The 14,197-nt window shown below is 34.0% G+C and overlaps 1 protein-coding gene across 14 annotated transcripts in view; it reads right to left on the bottom strand.

Annotated features, from left to right (window-relative positions):
• LRRFIP2 (LRR binding FLII interacting protein 2) overlaps positions 1-14,197 on the bottom strand; it is a 61,400-nt gene that overhangs the window by 23,921 nt on the left and 23,282 nt on the right. For 9 of the 14 annotated variants that reach the window (XM_026067951.1, XM_026067956.1, XM_026067958.1 and 6 more), the window contains 6 exons: positions 13,102-13,155; positions 6,461-6,535; positions 5,839-5,886; positions 5,709-5,753; positions 4,328-4,375; positions 4,179-4,235 (listed from right to left, as the gene is read on the bottom strand). The exons of 1 other annotated variant lie outside the window; for it this stretch is intronic. In XM_026067951.1, coding sequence (XP_025923736.1) covers positions 4,179-4,235; positions 4,328-4,375; positions 5,709-5,753; positions 5,839-5,886; positions 6,461-6,535; positions 13,102-13,155 — 327 coding nt within the window. Of the gene's footprint in view, positions 1-4,178; positions 4,236-4,327; positions 4,376-5,708; positions 5,754-5,838; positions 5,887-6,460; positions 6,536-7,975; positions 8,042-9,006; positions 9,043-11,186; positions 11,253-13,101; positions 13,156-14,197 lie in introns of all 14 variants that reach the window. 4 more of the 14 variants (XM_026067961.1, XM_026067962.1, XM_026067964.1 and 1 more) reach the window with 2 other exon arrangements.

Here is a 14,197-nt window from a genome sequence, read left to right as displayed (position 1 = left end):
AAAAAAAAAAAAAAATGAGAAAAATATACTAATACTACACAGCACTTCTTGTGAACAAGGCACGATATATCTAACTGCATTACAATCGCCACAGGAAGTCAAGTGAAATATTTAACTAAGCAAATGTTATTCAGGTTAAACAATAGTATTTAATGAGATACGTATATTTGTCAAATAAAACTAATGCTAATATTCCATCCCAAAAGGCAGAAGTTTGTGAACATTATAAGTACTTTTAAAACTAAATGTATGAAAGAAAATCTTTAAATGAATATCAGAGTTTGAAAATTTGTCTTCATCCTCTTCTCACAATTTTTAAGAAATAATTCTGAACTTCCTTGTACTTGATGTACACGATTGATGTAGCCTGATCTCATTCTGACTAAAAGATAGTGAGATATCTTTTACACAGATGTGACCATTAACATATAAAATAATTCCCCGATGAACACCTATGTCTCAAGTTAAACATGCTTAGGACAACAGTCTGTGCTTTTGTCACTGCTATTTTTCTGACAGATAAAACAGAAAATGACTTCAACACTCCAGATCTTTTGGCTACAGTTACATCTACATTTTAAATAGTATCTCATTAAAAAAAAAAAAAAAAAGATAATTTTTCAGAATCAGAAGTCTGGCTCAACTTTCTTATTTCATTTGCATTTCAGAAACTATAAAGATGCTACAGAATTCTGCCTATATAAACAGGCACTTAAACCAAGCAGAAAAACAAGCAAATCAAGCCAAGGGCTGCAAATGCAGTCTATGACAACAGTGCACTCTTTTCTTCATTTGCAAAAGATCATCTTTGCTGTTGAATAGTATGCAATACACTAAACAAAACAATTAGCCATCTTAAAAAAATTGAAGTTTTTTCTCATTCCTTAAAATACAAGCATGCAACCCAGCACACCGTACTATCCCTCAACCCTTATATGGCATGATTACCAGATGCAGTACTCTCTATTTGATCATCTGTGCACTACAAGGTTTTAAAAATATACTTTTATTTTAAAATAACAATAATTTAATATAAATTATATGTTATATAAATTAATAATTTATATTATATAAATATAATTAAAGTTGTTAAGACTGAAATCTAAGGCTTGCCTATTTTGCATAAATAATTTACATAGTGTGAATAATGATATCCATTCTGTATGGAAAAAAGTAAAGAAATGCTTATAATTAAAACATTCTAAAAGAGACAACAAAATGAATGATACACACTTGAAAACAGACATTCAGACATAATTTTTCTGAACAGAAGCAAGGGTCTTAAAAAGAAACAGTTATGCTGAAAGGCTGAAGCATTAAATATGGGTTACATTTAAAAACCCTCATAAAAACAAAAAAAATGGCTACACAACTAATAAATATTATTAAGGGCCTAATAAACTTATTCTCTGCATATCAAGCATAATGGAGTGCACAGTAATAATCACAACTTACTTTGGCTTGTGAATCAAGGTCAGTGTTCAAAATTTAATGTTGACCAACGAAAAAAGAGTTGCTCCTCAGCTTACACAAAAGTTACCTCAAGAGTTTAATCTTTTTTCCAAAGTATAGACTTGCTTCATTGCAATTGATTGCACAAGTGAAAACCCCTTTAAAATCATCATAAGAAAACCTAAGAACTACCACAATGCTTAGGCTGCATTCTCTATTTCAGTATCCCCTCTCTCAGAGGGCAGCCAGCAGTGTAATCTCTAAAACTAGCATCAGAAGCAGCGGCATCTATGGACTGATCCTCCCTTTCTAAACTCTTCCAGAGTCTAGAAATTATCAGCTTGACCTTACAAACCAGGGGAAGCATCAGATGCATATGTCCTCCAGGAGTTTATCTAATCCCAACTTAACCAAAGATACTTGGGGATTCCCAAATAAATTCTAGAATGACATTATATGCTGAATGAACCGCCCACCCCCGCTTTGGTTTGTTCTAAACCTGTGACCTGGTAATTTCACTGTATAGTCATTTATGTCGTTGTACAGTCTCCCTCTTTGGATATTTTTTTCCCTCAAGTTCAAGAGTCTTATCTACTCTCCTAGGAAGGTAGCCAGTTTATACATCTGATAATACTTACAGTTCCTCCTCCTATGCCATTTCTACTTCTAATACATCTTTCTCAATGGGTTTATCGGAACAGATAGTTTTTAAAATTGAGGCGCACCATGGACTTGTACAGTTTTTCAACAGTATTTTCTAGTCTGTTCTCAAGTTCTCTATTTTCCATTTTGACTTCCAGTGAGTACTCAGCTGACACTTTCCATGAGCTACCCACAATGACAGCAAAAACAATAATGTTCACTTTCTATGGTCTGTGTAAGTGATGAAAAGGATTTTTAGTTTGATAATACCCTTTTCAGACTTATTTCATTCAACATATTTAATATTTTGAGCTCTGTTAAACATTCATTAGTGTACCTTGGCATTAATGGCATCACATAATGACGGGCGAGTGAAGAGTTAACAGGACTGAAGTTTGTCAATTGATATGCAGAAGAACTGATAGCACAAGAGCTGACGTGCACAAAGCTGCTGAACAGAGGAGTTAACAGGACTAAAGAAGTCTACCAACCGATATGCGCAAGGACTGATATGCGCAAGGCTGCGGAATGGCAGCATTAGCAAGACTGGAGAAGTGAAGTCTGCCACCTGGAATCTGCACGGACCCCGGGGAGGGGAGAAGCAATACGGAGGTGTTGTGGTCTTGCCTCGCTAGCAGGGTCCCCCCRAGCAGACAAACARACAGYCCTGTGATTGYGAAACTCGCAAAAGTCAGCAAAAGCAGTGTTTGCCCAGAGCCCCAGCCGTATAAAAAGAGGCTTGGCAGCTAGGAGAGTTTGAGCAGGGACGGGAACGTGCCCTGACCATCCTCTCCGGCTGGACCGTGAGTATCCCCCCCTCCCCTTTTCCTGGGACGCTGGGTTAAGGTAACTCCTCGAGGTTGAGAGCCCTCTCGCTAGGAGAGTGAACAAGAAAGCTTTCAAGTAGGGATACGCAGCGCTTCCAATTAATAACGCAGTAATCGATGGTTTCAGGTTATACTTTCTAAATTAGTAACTGATGGTTTTGTGTTATCCTTCCTAAATTAGTAATCGCATTATTTTAATGGATGTTACTAATCCAAGAACTTGTGTGAGGAAACAAACATCTTTTTTACTATTATTATATTACTGTCTCAGTCGTTGCTATCGAACCTTCATAGCATGACAGCGTGACACATAAACAAACTGATATCTGAAAAAAATATTGCGCTGAAACAATATGTGTGCGTATATCAATATATACACACATATATATATAGTTTAAGAAATGAATCTTAATCTTAAGAGAAACCAAGGAGATAAATAGTAATACTTTCATAGTTGAAGAGATTTGAGATGGATATTAATTCCTCTTAGGTTTTGGAACTTCATAAAGCAACAACAACAAAATTCCCTTTTTTTAGGCCCTCAAAAATTCACTCTGAGGTACACTGTAGCTGAAAAACATTCAATCTCTGGACAATCCTGTTTTTATTTGTTTTGTCTCTATAATATTGTTAAGAATATGTGAAAAATGAAAACAGGACTGAATATCTCAATTTAACCCATACCACAACACTGACCCGTTTTTGTGTGTAGCATCACAAATGATGAGGGGCAGAAACAGAGTGAAACTATTTTAACTCACTTTGCAGGACAAAAATACATCTTCGGAATGACAGTTTTAAACAATACAGATCTGGGAACAAATTTCTCCCATTTTTGAATACCGATCACTGGAGAAATGAGCCAGCTACTTCTTACTGCATGATGTAACAAAGTTTGCATTAGTCCTCTTCCTGAAAAGAAAGACTTTTCCACACATGTGGCAACTCTTTCGCTTGCCTGCCCCAACTATGATGTGAGGTGGTAACCCCAACAATGTACTATACTCAGTTTTAGATATTTCCGATTATAGAGTACAAAAATTTTAAAGTGGTATTTAGCAAAATATAAAAGCAATATGGAATTTGCTATTCTTACTGCTAAAGCTTTAACAAATCTCTGACAAATTACTTTTCTGAGGCACAACTGAAAAATCTCATCTATGTGATGGTCAGTAAAGCGATCCACAGTGCGAAGACTCGTAACTATTGTGTGTTAGTATCAAAGCACTCAGTAAAACATGCAAGAGGAACGCTCACCACAGGACTACTTTGAATTGAGCTTGCTCTTGAAGAATAACAACTGTATTCAGATGGCTAAAGAAAAGTGATGAAGGAAATTTTCATATATGTTAATCTCCATAAAACAAAGATTTTGAAAGAAATGACCAAAAGCGTATTCCACTTACAGTGCGAGAACTATATGAGCTATATAATCCATCACCACTCAAAGATGCCTGAGAAACAGAGGGAATGGAACACTTTTTATATTTAGCCTTGGAAATAACTGTGTCACAGTCTTATGTACTGTAAGGTACTCAGCAATGAAAGCTCTCTTAGTATCTTATCCTGTCAATGCATTTGCCCCTTAACACTATGCTTTTTGAAAGGATGAAGAACAAATTTTAAAAATTTTCCAGCAGCATTTCCCTCCCCTTATAGGGAATTCTACTCCCAAACATAAATATATTATTTTTCAAGGAAAATCTTAGAATAATAATTTTTAAAAATCTTGACTATTTTCACAAGAAAATTAAATATTTAAAGCATGAATTGTTTTTCCACTATTCCACTATTTAACTCACCCTGGGAACTGAAGCTATATTGTACCCTTATCAGTTTTACTTTTTTCTCAATCATGCAGATTTTCCTAAAGGAGTGCAAGGCTGAAATATAATTATGCAGAGGGTAATAAAAATAGCTCTGGACAACACAATTTTTAAAAACAATTTTCCAGTCTCATTTTGCATTTTCCTCCTTATAAAGAGATCTCCAATAGAAATAGAGATTTATATATAATAGCAGTTACTATGCACTTATTCTCATCACTCATCTTCTTACATTTTCTCCAGAACATGCACAAAGTCAAAAAAGTAAATAATCTCTGCTTGGAATCTGAGTGTAAAATGAGACGTAAAATATTTGACTTTTTACTTATGTAGCTTTAGCATTTCTCAAACGGCAGTCTAATTTGGACTAGAATTATTGTAGCTGCACTAGGCATCCATGTCACTTTTTAACAGAAGACAACTGGATTCTTTATAGAGCTTAGTCATTCTTAAAGCACTGCTAGCTACTTGATAACCTGTAAAGATTTAGATTAGGTTTTTATCCTTATAGTTTTGTATGATTACTGATCTTAAATAATGCATGTTATTTGAATGAATTTAAAGTGCACTTACCACAAATTTCTGTAATCTCAAGACAGCGATTTACCCATTCAAATTTTTGCTTACACCGAAACTTAACTAGATTTTTTAATACTATCCTTACAAATTTTCTTTAATATGCCTGGCTTAACATGTTCTAACCCCACTGTTCTTTAACGCAATTGACATATTCATAAACTTTATGCTTGTCCACAAAAAGATCAGCAAAATAGCAATTACCAAAATATTTTAAGAGGAAATCTAGCAACATTAAAAGCATTAAATTGAAGGCCTCCCCAAAATGAGACACACAAGCTTTAGCTTTATTTAAAAATATGGAAAGAATGCAAATATAATATGCTCAATCCACACGGCCATACAACACAAATTTAAGGCAACCATGCAAATGGTGCTTACGAACCAAACTGGTACTTCTTATCAAGCCAGTATTTACAGAAGGAGACACCTATAAAGAGAAGTGTAATTTTAAATATATGAGGGCAATTAAAACATCTGATGTTAAGCAAAACATTCTTTCACATTGTACTAACCCTGTAACTCCTAGTAGTTGCCACTGGATCACTGCATAGAGAAGACGACTGTAGTGTGAAGAACAGAAAAAGTCAAATGCTTTTTCCGTGTACAGTGAATGTATCTATTTTTCTACATTCAGCAGAGAAGCTCTAAAGATTAAAATACTAAGTAAGAGTATGATAAAAAGTTAAATAGCTGTCAAAAGATAGGTCAGTTTTCTCTATTTAACCTGACCACGACAGTTTCTGAAATTACTGTAGGTGCTACCCATCTCATCATAGAGCATCAGTTTATCATTTATATTATTATAGAAGGAAGTAGTATATTGGCGCTAAACTTTTAACAGCCTTGTTTTATTTTTAAGTTAGCTGTTTAACAACAGGACTTTTTAAAAGCAAGTGTCACAGCAGCTATTTTTTTATATATTATATATATATATTTACAGTAATGCAAGACATTTAAAATTTAAATCCCCATGTATGCAGAAAACAATAATTTACATGTTATACACTAGCTTTATGAAAGGAAACAATTAAAAGCAAGAATGTTATAGAAGGGAGGAGAGAGAAGTTTGCTTTATGAAGCATGAGGAAGCAGAAAAGTGTGTGTGCGTGCGTGCGCGTGTAAGAGGAGACAGACCCGAGTATGGTAGGAAGAAATTGGTTTACTGCATCTAAGGCTGCTATAACTTCTTTGATCATGGTAAATTCCACTCTGTGGAAAACAGAAAAAAAAACCACAGAAAACAGAAGTTGCATCTAAAGATCTCAGAAATAAAAGTTTTATCATGATATTGCTCAAACATTCCCAAGCTTATAACTTGCACAGAAAGTTGTAAAAATTTTCCTTAGGGCAGACTCAAAGTCCACTTAGCTTTCTGAAGCAAACAAAGCATAAAAAAAAATAATAAGTACTCCAAGTATCAACACTTTCTGTAATTTTCATATCTTATCCAACCAAACTAAATAGTGTTTTTTTTCCTCTGTAATAAATAAGAAAACGCTGAAAAGCATATATAAACCATGGAAGTGAGGCACGAAATATATGAAAAATATATTTGACAAAACTCACTAATGATTAGTACAATTATTTCTTTGACCTTTCTTCCAATAGATAGCATCTTCACTCAGAACTTGGGGGGAGAGCAGAGGACAAATTCATAAGAATTTAACAGGGGATGAACATTTGTGTGATCAGCATTAGTCTGTGCCCTACCACTGTTCTCTGCACCATGCACAAATGCTGAAAGCTTAGCAATTATATTTCTGGCTTATTTCTATTGTTTTTAGACACACCCCACATACCTTAGCATACATATGCATAGGTGAGAAAAAATTTGATGTACACATAAACAAAAAACCCCTAGATGAGTATGTGTCCAAAGTAGTGCTTCATATCCCAATAGGTCACAGGAGGCACAAAGATTTACATCACGTTTATTTAAATAGAGGGGGAGGGAACAGGAAGGAATATTTGGTTGCAATAGCATCCCCAAAACACACAGACAAATACTGTAATATAAATAAAAGTAAATATAAAAATTTCAGCCTTGTCTCAACAGAAACGTTCACTCCTGTTCTAACTCCCCCAACCCCTGAAGCAACTAACTCAGTGTCAAAACCTTTTCAAAAATTAAATCCTCCAAAATTAGTTTCCTGGCACTACATTCATTTATGTTATACACTAAACTTTCTAGAAGAGTTTTCTGAAGATCACAGTAGTCCAAATGAATTTCTCAACATTTTATTGGGGTAAGTTCAAAGTTTATGGTAAATTCAATCTGCTTTACTCTATTCCACATCTACATTTAAAATATCTCTAACTGATAGGGGACAAAGTAATAAAACATGTACCTCCATCCTGACTGAACAAACTTTAATCCACAGAACTACCACTTTTAAATAATTCTAAAGCCTCCTACAGGACTCCACTAGCATCAGATTTAAATTCAGCTGAGTTCCATTCATACAATTCCACTGACATGAATGCAGTTTCAAACACTCAATTTCAGATCAGAATTTGGTCAATACTAGAGGTTTCTTTTTTTCCTGAAAATTATGTAGGCATGTGTAAGCAAGCTAATAAATTTATACATTAGTAGACAACTCCACACAGTTAGTATATTTGTAATAAATATTGCTTTTGATAACTAACCAAGAAATCTTTATGGAAATAAGCAGTTTTCTTCTTTGTACTATGAGATTCACTGTAAGCATGACTCTAAGAATAAAAATTTTAAAAATTAATACTACTCTATAACAGCACCTTCAATCTTAAAACAAAAAGTTGTCATAATGACTTGAGATATTTATCACCTACAATGGAAAAGCCATAGAAAATTCTAATTACATGATTAGGATAATAGGCCATACTCTATCACTGGGTAAGAAAAGAAGCATTAAGTGAAATTATGATTATCCTTATCTTGGATTAAACCAGTATTCACACTTTTCAAAAAAAATTAAATTCTATATAAACTAAAAGTGTTTACATTACATTACAGATTAAGTATTATATTATGTTGCCTATCCACAGCTATTTCAGATAACACCGCTGTTTAAACAAATTCAGCATTTTAAGTTGCTTTATATCCCTTTTAGGGGTAGCTGGTGCTCGTCTCTGCTTGAAGAGATGCGTATAAATCTTACTTGGCATAATTCCAATGAGAATATGACACACAAATAAGATTCCTTCTTATCATTATTAAGTAATAGTAAAGTTATATAAACAATCTGCATTTTCTCTAGAATGAAATATTTCTCCATTGTAATAACATAAATTTCTATATGGAAATAGAGAACACAAATACATGCACACACACATATAAACAGTTTTTGAAAACTGCATGTCTTTGCCAAGTCTCATCTGTATATGTCACACTTGACTATACTTAAAGTTTTGAAATAACAGATAAATAATAAAAAATGATATGTAAAATAGCTATCTGTAATGTGTGGCTTCATTAGATTTTTTTCCCCAGAGAAAGTTTATACATGCATTCTATGGAAAGTGTTAGGATGGTGTTATTCTAGATCTGAAACTCTGATGGTACAAATCTTTTTCTTCTTTTTTTTTAAACACTCAATTTTGGGAAGTAGCAAGCTAGTGTCATTACACCTTAAAAAACACACACAAAAGCAGTTTTAACTCATACAAAGACATGCAAAGTGTTAACATAGAGAGACTGAATATCTTGTAGATCTATCCTTAGCACTGTCATACTGAGGTAAAAGAAAACAAAATTAAAATACCAAAGTTCAAAAAAGAAGATAAAAATGCTATTCTTTTTAAAGAATGAATTAAAAACTTAAAGGGGAATTAAAATAAAACATATTCTACTAACTATGAAAGACATCATACATGACAGTATGCCATTTATCCTGTACAAAGGGCATTTTCAGGCTGGAACATTTATTAAAATCTTCATTTTTATCATTTTTCCAGCAATATTCCAATTTCTGAAAAGTGAGATAATTTTAGACAGCAGTAGGTTATGTGTAATATTTTCCTGTTGTTTTGGTAACAGAATTTTAAATAATTAAGCAAAATCTGTTATGGTAAGTTGTACTGAACCGAGGTAATATTTGTTAGGTTACGTGATAAAAGGCTCATCTCCTCTCACAAAGGAGCACAGAGGATCATCAAGCACCACCATTGCCCAGGTGTGAAAGCCATCACTACGAGTACCCAGAAAGGCTCTCCAGAGCACCTTGCAACCTGAGGGTGGTTACTGCCTACAGACCCTTGCCTGGCCATGCCCTGCACCTGACCAGCAGTCTGTTGTGTCTTCTTATTAAACTCTATTTCTAACTATTTTCCTGGGTGAGGAGGCTCTCTAATCTGTGTGCATGTGTGTGCGTGGAGGTCCAGGGCCAGTTACTGAATAGACTGAGTATCTAAGGCCAGTTACTGGAGGGATACACCTTACATATATGTACATATTTCCCACTAGCAGACCTTCATCCCGTCCAGCCAGCAAGAGAACAGGATGAGGCTGTTTGTGTTCTTTGCGCGAGTGCCGAGTGTTTCTGTCCACATTGATCTGTGTGGCCAGTTGTGTGTATATGTGTATACATTTTGCACACGTGTGTGTGTGCATGCCTGTTGGGAATGAACGCTCAGCCTCACTACTGGCTGAATCAGGGAACACGGAGCTGTGGCACTACCGATGATGCTCAGTATCATTCTAAGCTTCTTAAAAAGGAAAAAAAACACAGAAATTGAAGGATTAATGACAGTTTGAGAACATGACATCAACATTGCATCCTACGCTAACAGCACATTAGAGCTATACCTGGTATCATTTTCAAGACGAGAACTACTGTGAGGACTACAAGACAAGTAATTACCTCTTGTCTGTTCATGTCTGAATTTTCCTCCTAAAAATCAGATTAACATCTAAAATTCCCTGTTTGTACATTTTATATTGGTTTATAAACCAATATAGACCAGATTTAATTAATATAACTTATTTCATATCATTTTCATGATATTTCATGTTATTTTTATTATGTCAATATAGCAAATATTTCATATTAGCATATATTAAATACTACTCTGACATTATTATTAAGTCATATAATTTATAACCTATGGAGCCTTCTTCTGTTGCTAAAAGCATTTCCACCCAGGACCGACACGGCTCTGGCCCAGTTTTAACCAACTTAGCCAAGCTTTTTTAAAATAGTTTTTATCTGTAAGCATGATGTAACTGTGGATGAACAGAGCAACCATTCTTTCAGAGAATGAAGCGAGATCAAACTCAGATAACTGTTATCATCACACCACTTAACTTATACCTTTACCTAACTATAAATCATTAACAGTTTACTAACAAATACTTTTCATGTCAATATTTATTGATAAATTGCCTAAATTAGGAATTAGAAATACTACAGAATATACAGAAAAATAAATTTCTGAAATGAAGTGAAATTTCTTTTTGTATTTCTACCTTTACTGTAGGTTAGCATAATGTAACTAACATAGCAGTATAATTTGGAGAAAAAAAAGGTTTCTTGACAGAACTTTCAGCAGCACCTTTGTACCTGACACAACGATGCACAACCTTCGCCATCTCATTCTACTTCCCCTTTGGGGACAGTAGAAGAGACAGATCAGAGGGACTACTTACTCCCTTCAAACTTCTACTTGAGGTTCTCTCCCAGCTACAAGTTTTATTTGAGCCCTCAAATTTGCTATCAAAGAGAAAGTGCTACATTATTATAACAACCATTGCAACAGTCCAACAGATACTGTTTTTCATAAAGAAACACACTTTCACCAAACTACTGTCTTTGGTGAGTAGACACAGAAAACATTATAATGTGAACACATCAAAGCATGCTTGTTCCAGGCTACACACCGCAAGGTCTCTCCTTCTGGAAGCACTTGTTCTGCTCCTGTGTGATCCACTGACATCCAAAGAACTCTTAAGAATGAAATCATGAAGATTATATCAATACAGAAGATTTAAAATAATGCTCTAAAGGCAGATACAGGTAACTGCTAATCTTCGCTTGAAAAGGCACAAAACAACTGATCCAGTTGTAATGAAATTTTGGGTAAGTGCCAGAAAATTGAGCCCAGTTTTATCAACTATGTGTTCAAGCCACATTCTTTAGTCAAGGATGAATTCTTACTCTCTCTTGGCTTAATTTGTATGTTAAGGGAACCAAGATAAGAGCGCATATGAGCAAAAAAATACCAGTTCACAAGTCTATAAATGATGCCACACAGCATAGACTACATTATTTTTCTGTAAACCAATTACTGTCTGCAAAGTAGTCAGCATTAGATAATTCAAAAGATTTACTTGGTGAGAATACCTGTGTGACAAATTGCAAAAGCATTTACTTAACAACAGAGTTTGCAAGATGTTACACAAAATTCACCTTATCAAAGATTACATTTAACAAACCTCTTAGTAAGTACAATCAGTTTTTTTTTTTTTTTTTTTTTAAAGCCACACAGAGAAGCAGCTTATTCCACCCTCCAAATCAGAAAATCCCTTTGATTTTAGAATTGCTCCCTCTCTTGGTCTATATATCAATGGAAGCCTGTTCCCAGGCAGATCTATGGAAAACAGGAAAATAATTCCTACCCTGCAATAAAACCACATATGACATAAAAAGAATAGAGAAAAGCCAGTACAGTAAGTATTTCTATTAGCAGAGTTTGGGATACCTTGCACCATTCAGATAAGGCTTTACAGTTAATGAATAATATGTTCCCACAGTCTTCTCAAAGAAATAAAACCCTGCATCCATACCATATTTTTTGCATCTTAAGCTACTTCCTTCTGTTTCTTCCACAAACATTACAGAAACATGATAGTACTTAAATTGTAAGAAAAGACACAACACTGCAGAAAATCACTAGCATCAATTTGGAATGAAAGCCCAAGTTACAAAATAGCATTACTCATCTTCAGTAAGAGGCATTGATCATAGGATGACTCTGAGTCATGAGTAATAATATTTACTTTATATAATAAAATTTGCTGTTTTGCAGAATTTCTAAGACAGATAAGGAAATGGGGAAAGGGAGATTTTTTTCATATTAGAACATTATTACCTAAAATAGACTAGCAGCTTCACATCTGACCATGAGATTTGATTTGTAGCAGTAACCACAACACAACTGACAACTTCTGTAGGCATCTTACGGCAGATATAATATACTACCATTTCAAGACAAGGTGATTAATTCTCACTGCCTGAAGATATTCAAAGCCTAAGCAAGTACAATTATTCAACTTTTTTTAAAGAAAACTTTAAATAAATCATAAAATATTAAACTGGAATAACACTAAAAGATGACACTTAAAATATGTCATTAAATACAAGTCATTCCAAATAATCCATTACTGAATGACATATATTTCCAAGCAGTTTCCAAACATCTACTCATTTCTTTTCAGCCACAAGCATATACTAAAAATACTTATATGTAGAAAAGAAAAAAGCCCAATATGTGTAATACATGTATGTATAATACAAACTCATAAAGAATTAAAGCATGATGACTGAGATTGCTTTTGAACACAAAAATTGAAATATATGAAAATACATAAATTACCTTATTAATACTGATGGAAATAAAATGTCAGGATGAACTTTAATATTACATGCAACTTAAAATACTGACCCTAAGACTGCTAATACTTGGAGAAGTTAAAGCATCATCTGCTACCTGGCAAAATTAAACCAAAACCCAGATGAAATGTATTTTTTAAAAGACATGATGGAATGGGAAAAATACACAGTTTGAACACAAACCAAATATGAACGTCGACTGGACCAGTGAGAATACCTGGCCGTCTCTGAATCTTCCTGAGAAAGAAGAAATGCAGAGTTATTTCATGAAAAAAAGAAAACGACTAAGTAAAAGCAAGTGAAGGTGAGCAACATGCTGTTAGCATTTTTAATGCCATGTGCTATTTGGAGTAATACACTGCAGCAAGTGAATTCATCCACATCAGAAGAACTGTGGTTTTATCTAATTTTTAATAAGTATACACTTCATGAGAAGAAAATAAAGTTGATTTAATACAATTAAATAGTGATCGCCAGACAATCTTTTTTTTCATTACTGTATTAAGTGCAGAAAGAACAGTTTTTTTTAAATTAGAAGTTAAAGCCAAAATTCAAGAAACAAAATGAAAAGCCTTACAAAATTACAAATAGATTAGTATAAAGTTTACTGTAAAATTAGTAAAATTAGATTGTGAATATTTTTAAAAGGTATTTTAGCCCAAATACAGATGTTTCCAGTCCACTCTTTCATTCTCAGTTTCCCCATACACATTTCCCCTATTTGTTCCCCTATTTTAAAAACAAGCTTCTTAAGCAAATTGATCAATTGTGAGTTCTATATATAGCTCAGATCTACAATGACAGTGAAAACAGTACCCCAGCTTCATAAAATTTGGGGACAGACAGGTAGTTGAGACTCCTTAATATCCTCTCTGTTCACCTGAAGGAGTGGGGAAAGTTCATTTTGCTTCAAACAAGGAAATTTGTGAGAAGAAGAAAGATAAAAATACAAGTAACTAATTTAAAACTAAGGGAAAAAATGCTTTACATGCCAAAGCTTCTCATATTTTTAGTTACAATAGATAAGCATGTTAAGGAATAGTTTAATTTTAAATTATCCCATTTTAAAGTCAGAACAGACTCTAAAACTAGAAATCCTTCCTAAAATGACTGACTCACTATAGTTTACAATATGTCAAACATTCTGAAGATTGTAAGCAGTGTATCTTCAGAGTTAAAAGCTCAGCCTCCGGATCAGAGTCATGAAACCTGAAGCCTATGGCTGGCTTTCATACTGCTTATGGTCACATGGTTGTTTTCTATATTATCACTAGACATA

This window comes from Apteryx rowi, unplaced genomic scaffold (assembly GCF_003343035.1).
Source record: "Apteryx rowi isolate R43461 unplaced genomic scaffold, aptRow1 scaffold_265, whole genome shotgun sequence".
Classification (NCBI taxonomy): Eukaryota; Metazoa; Chordata; class Aves; order Apterygiformes; family Apterygidae; genus Apteryx; species Apteryx rowi.
Note: the sequence above shows the minus strand (reverse complement) of the source record. Positions and strands in the feature narration are given on the sequence as shown.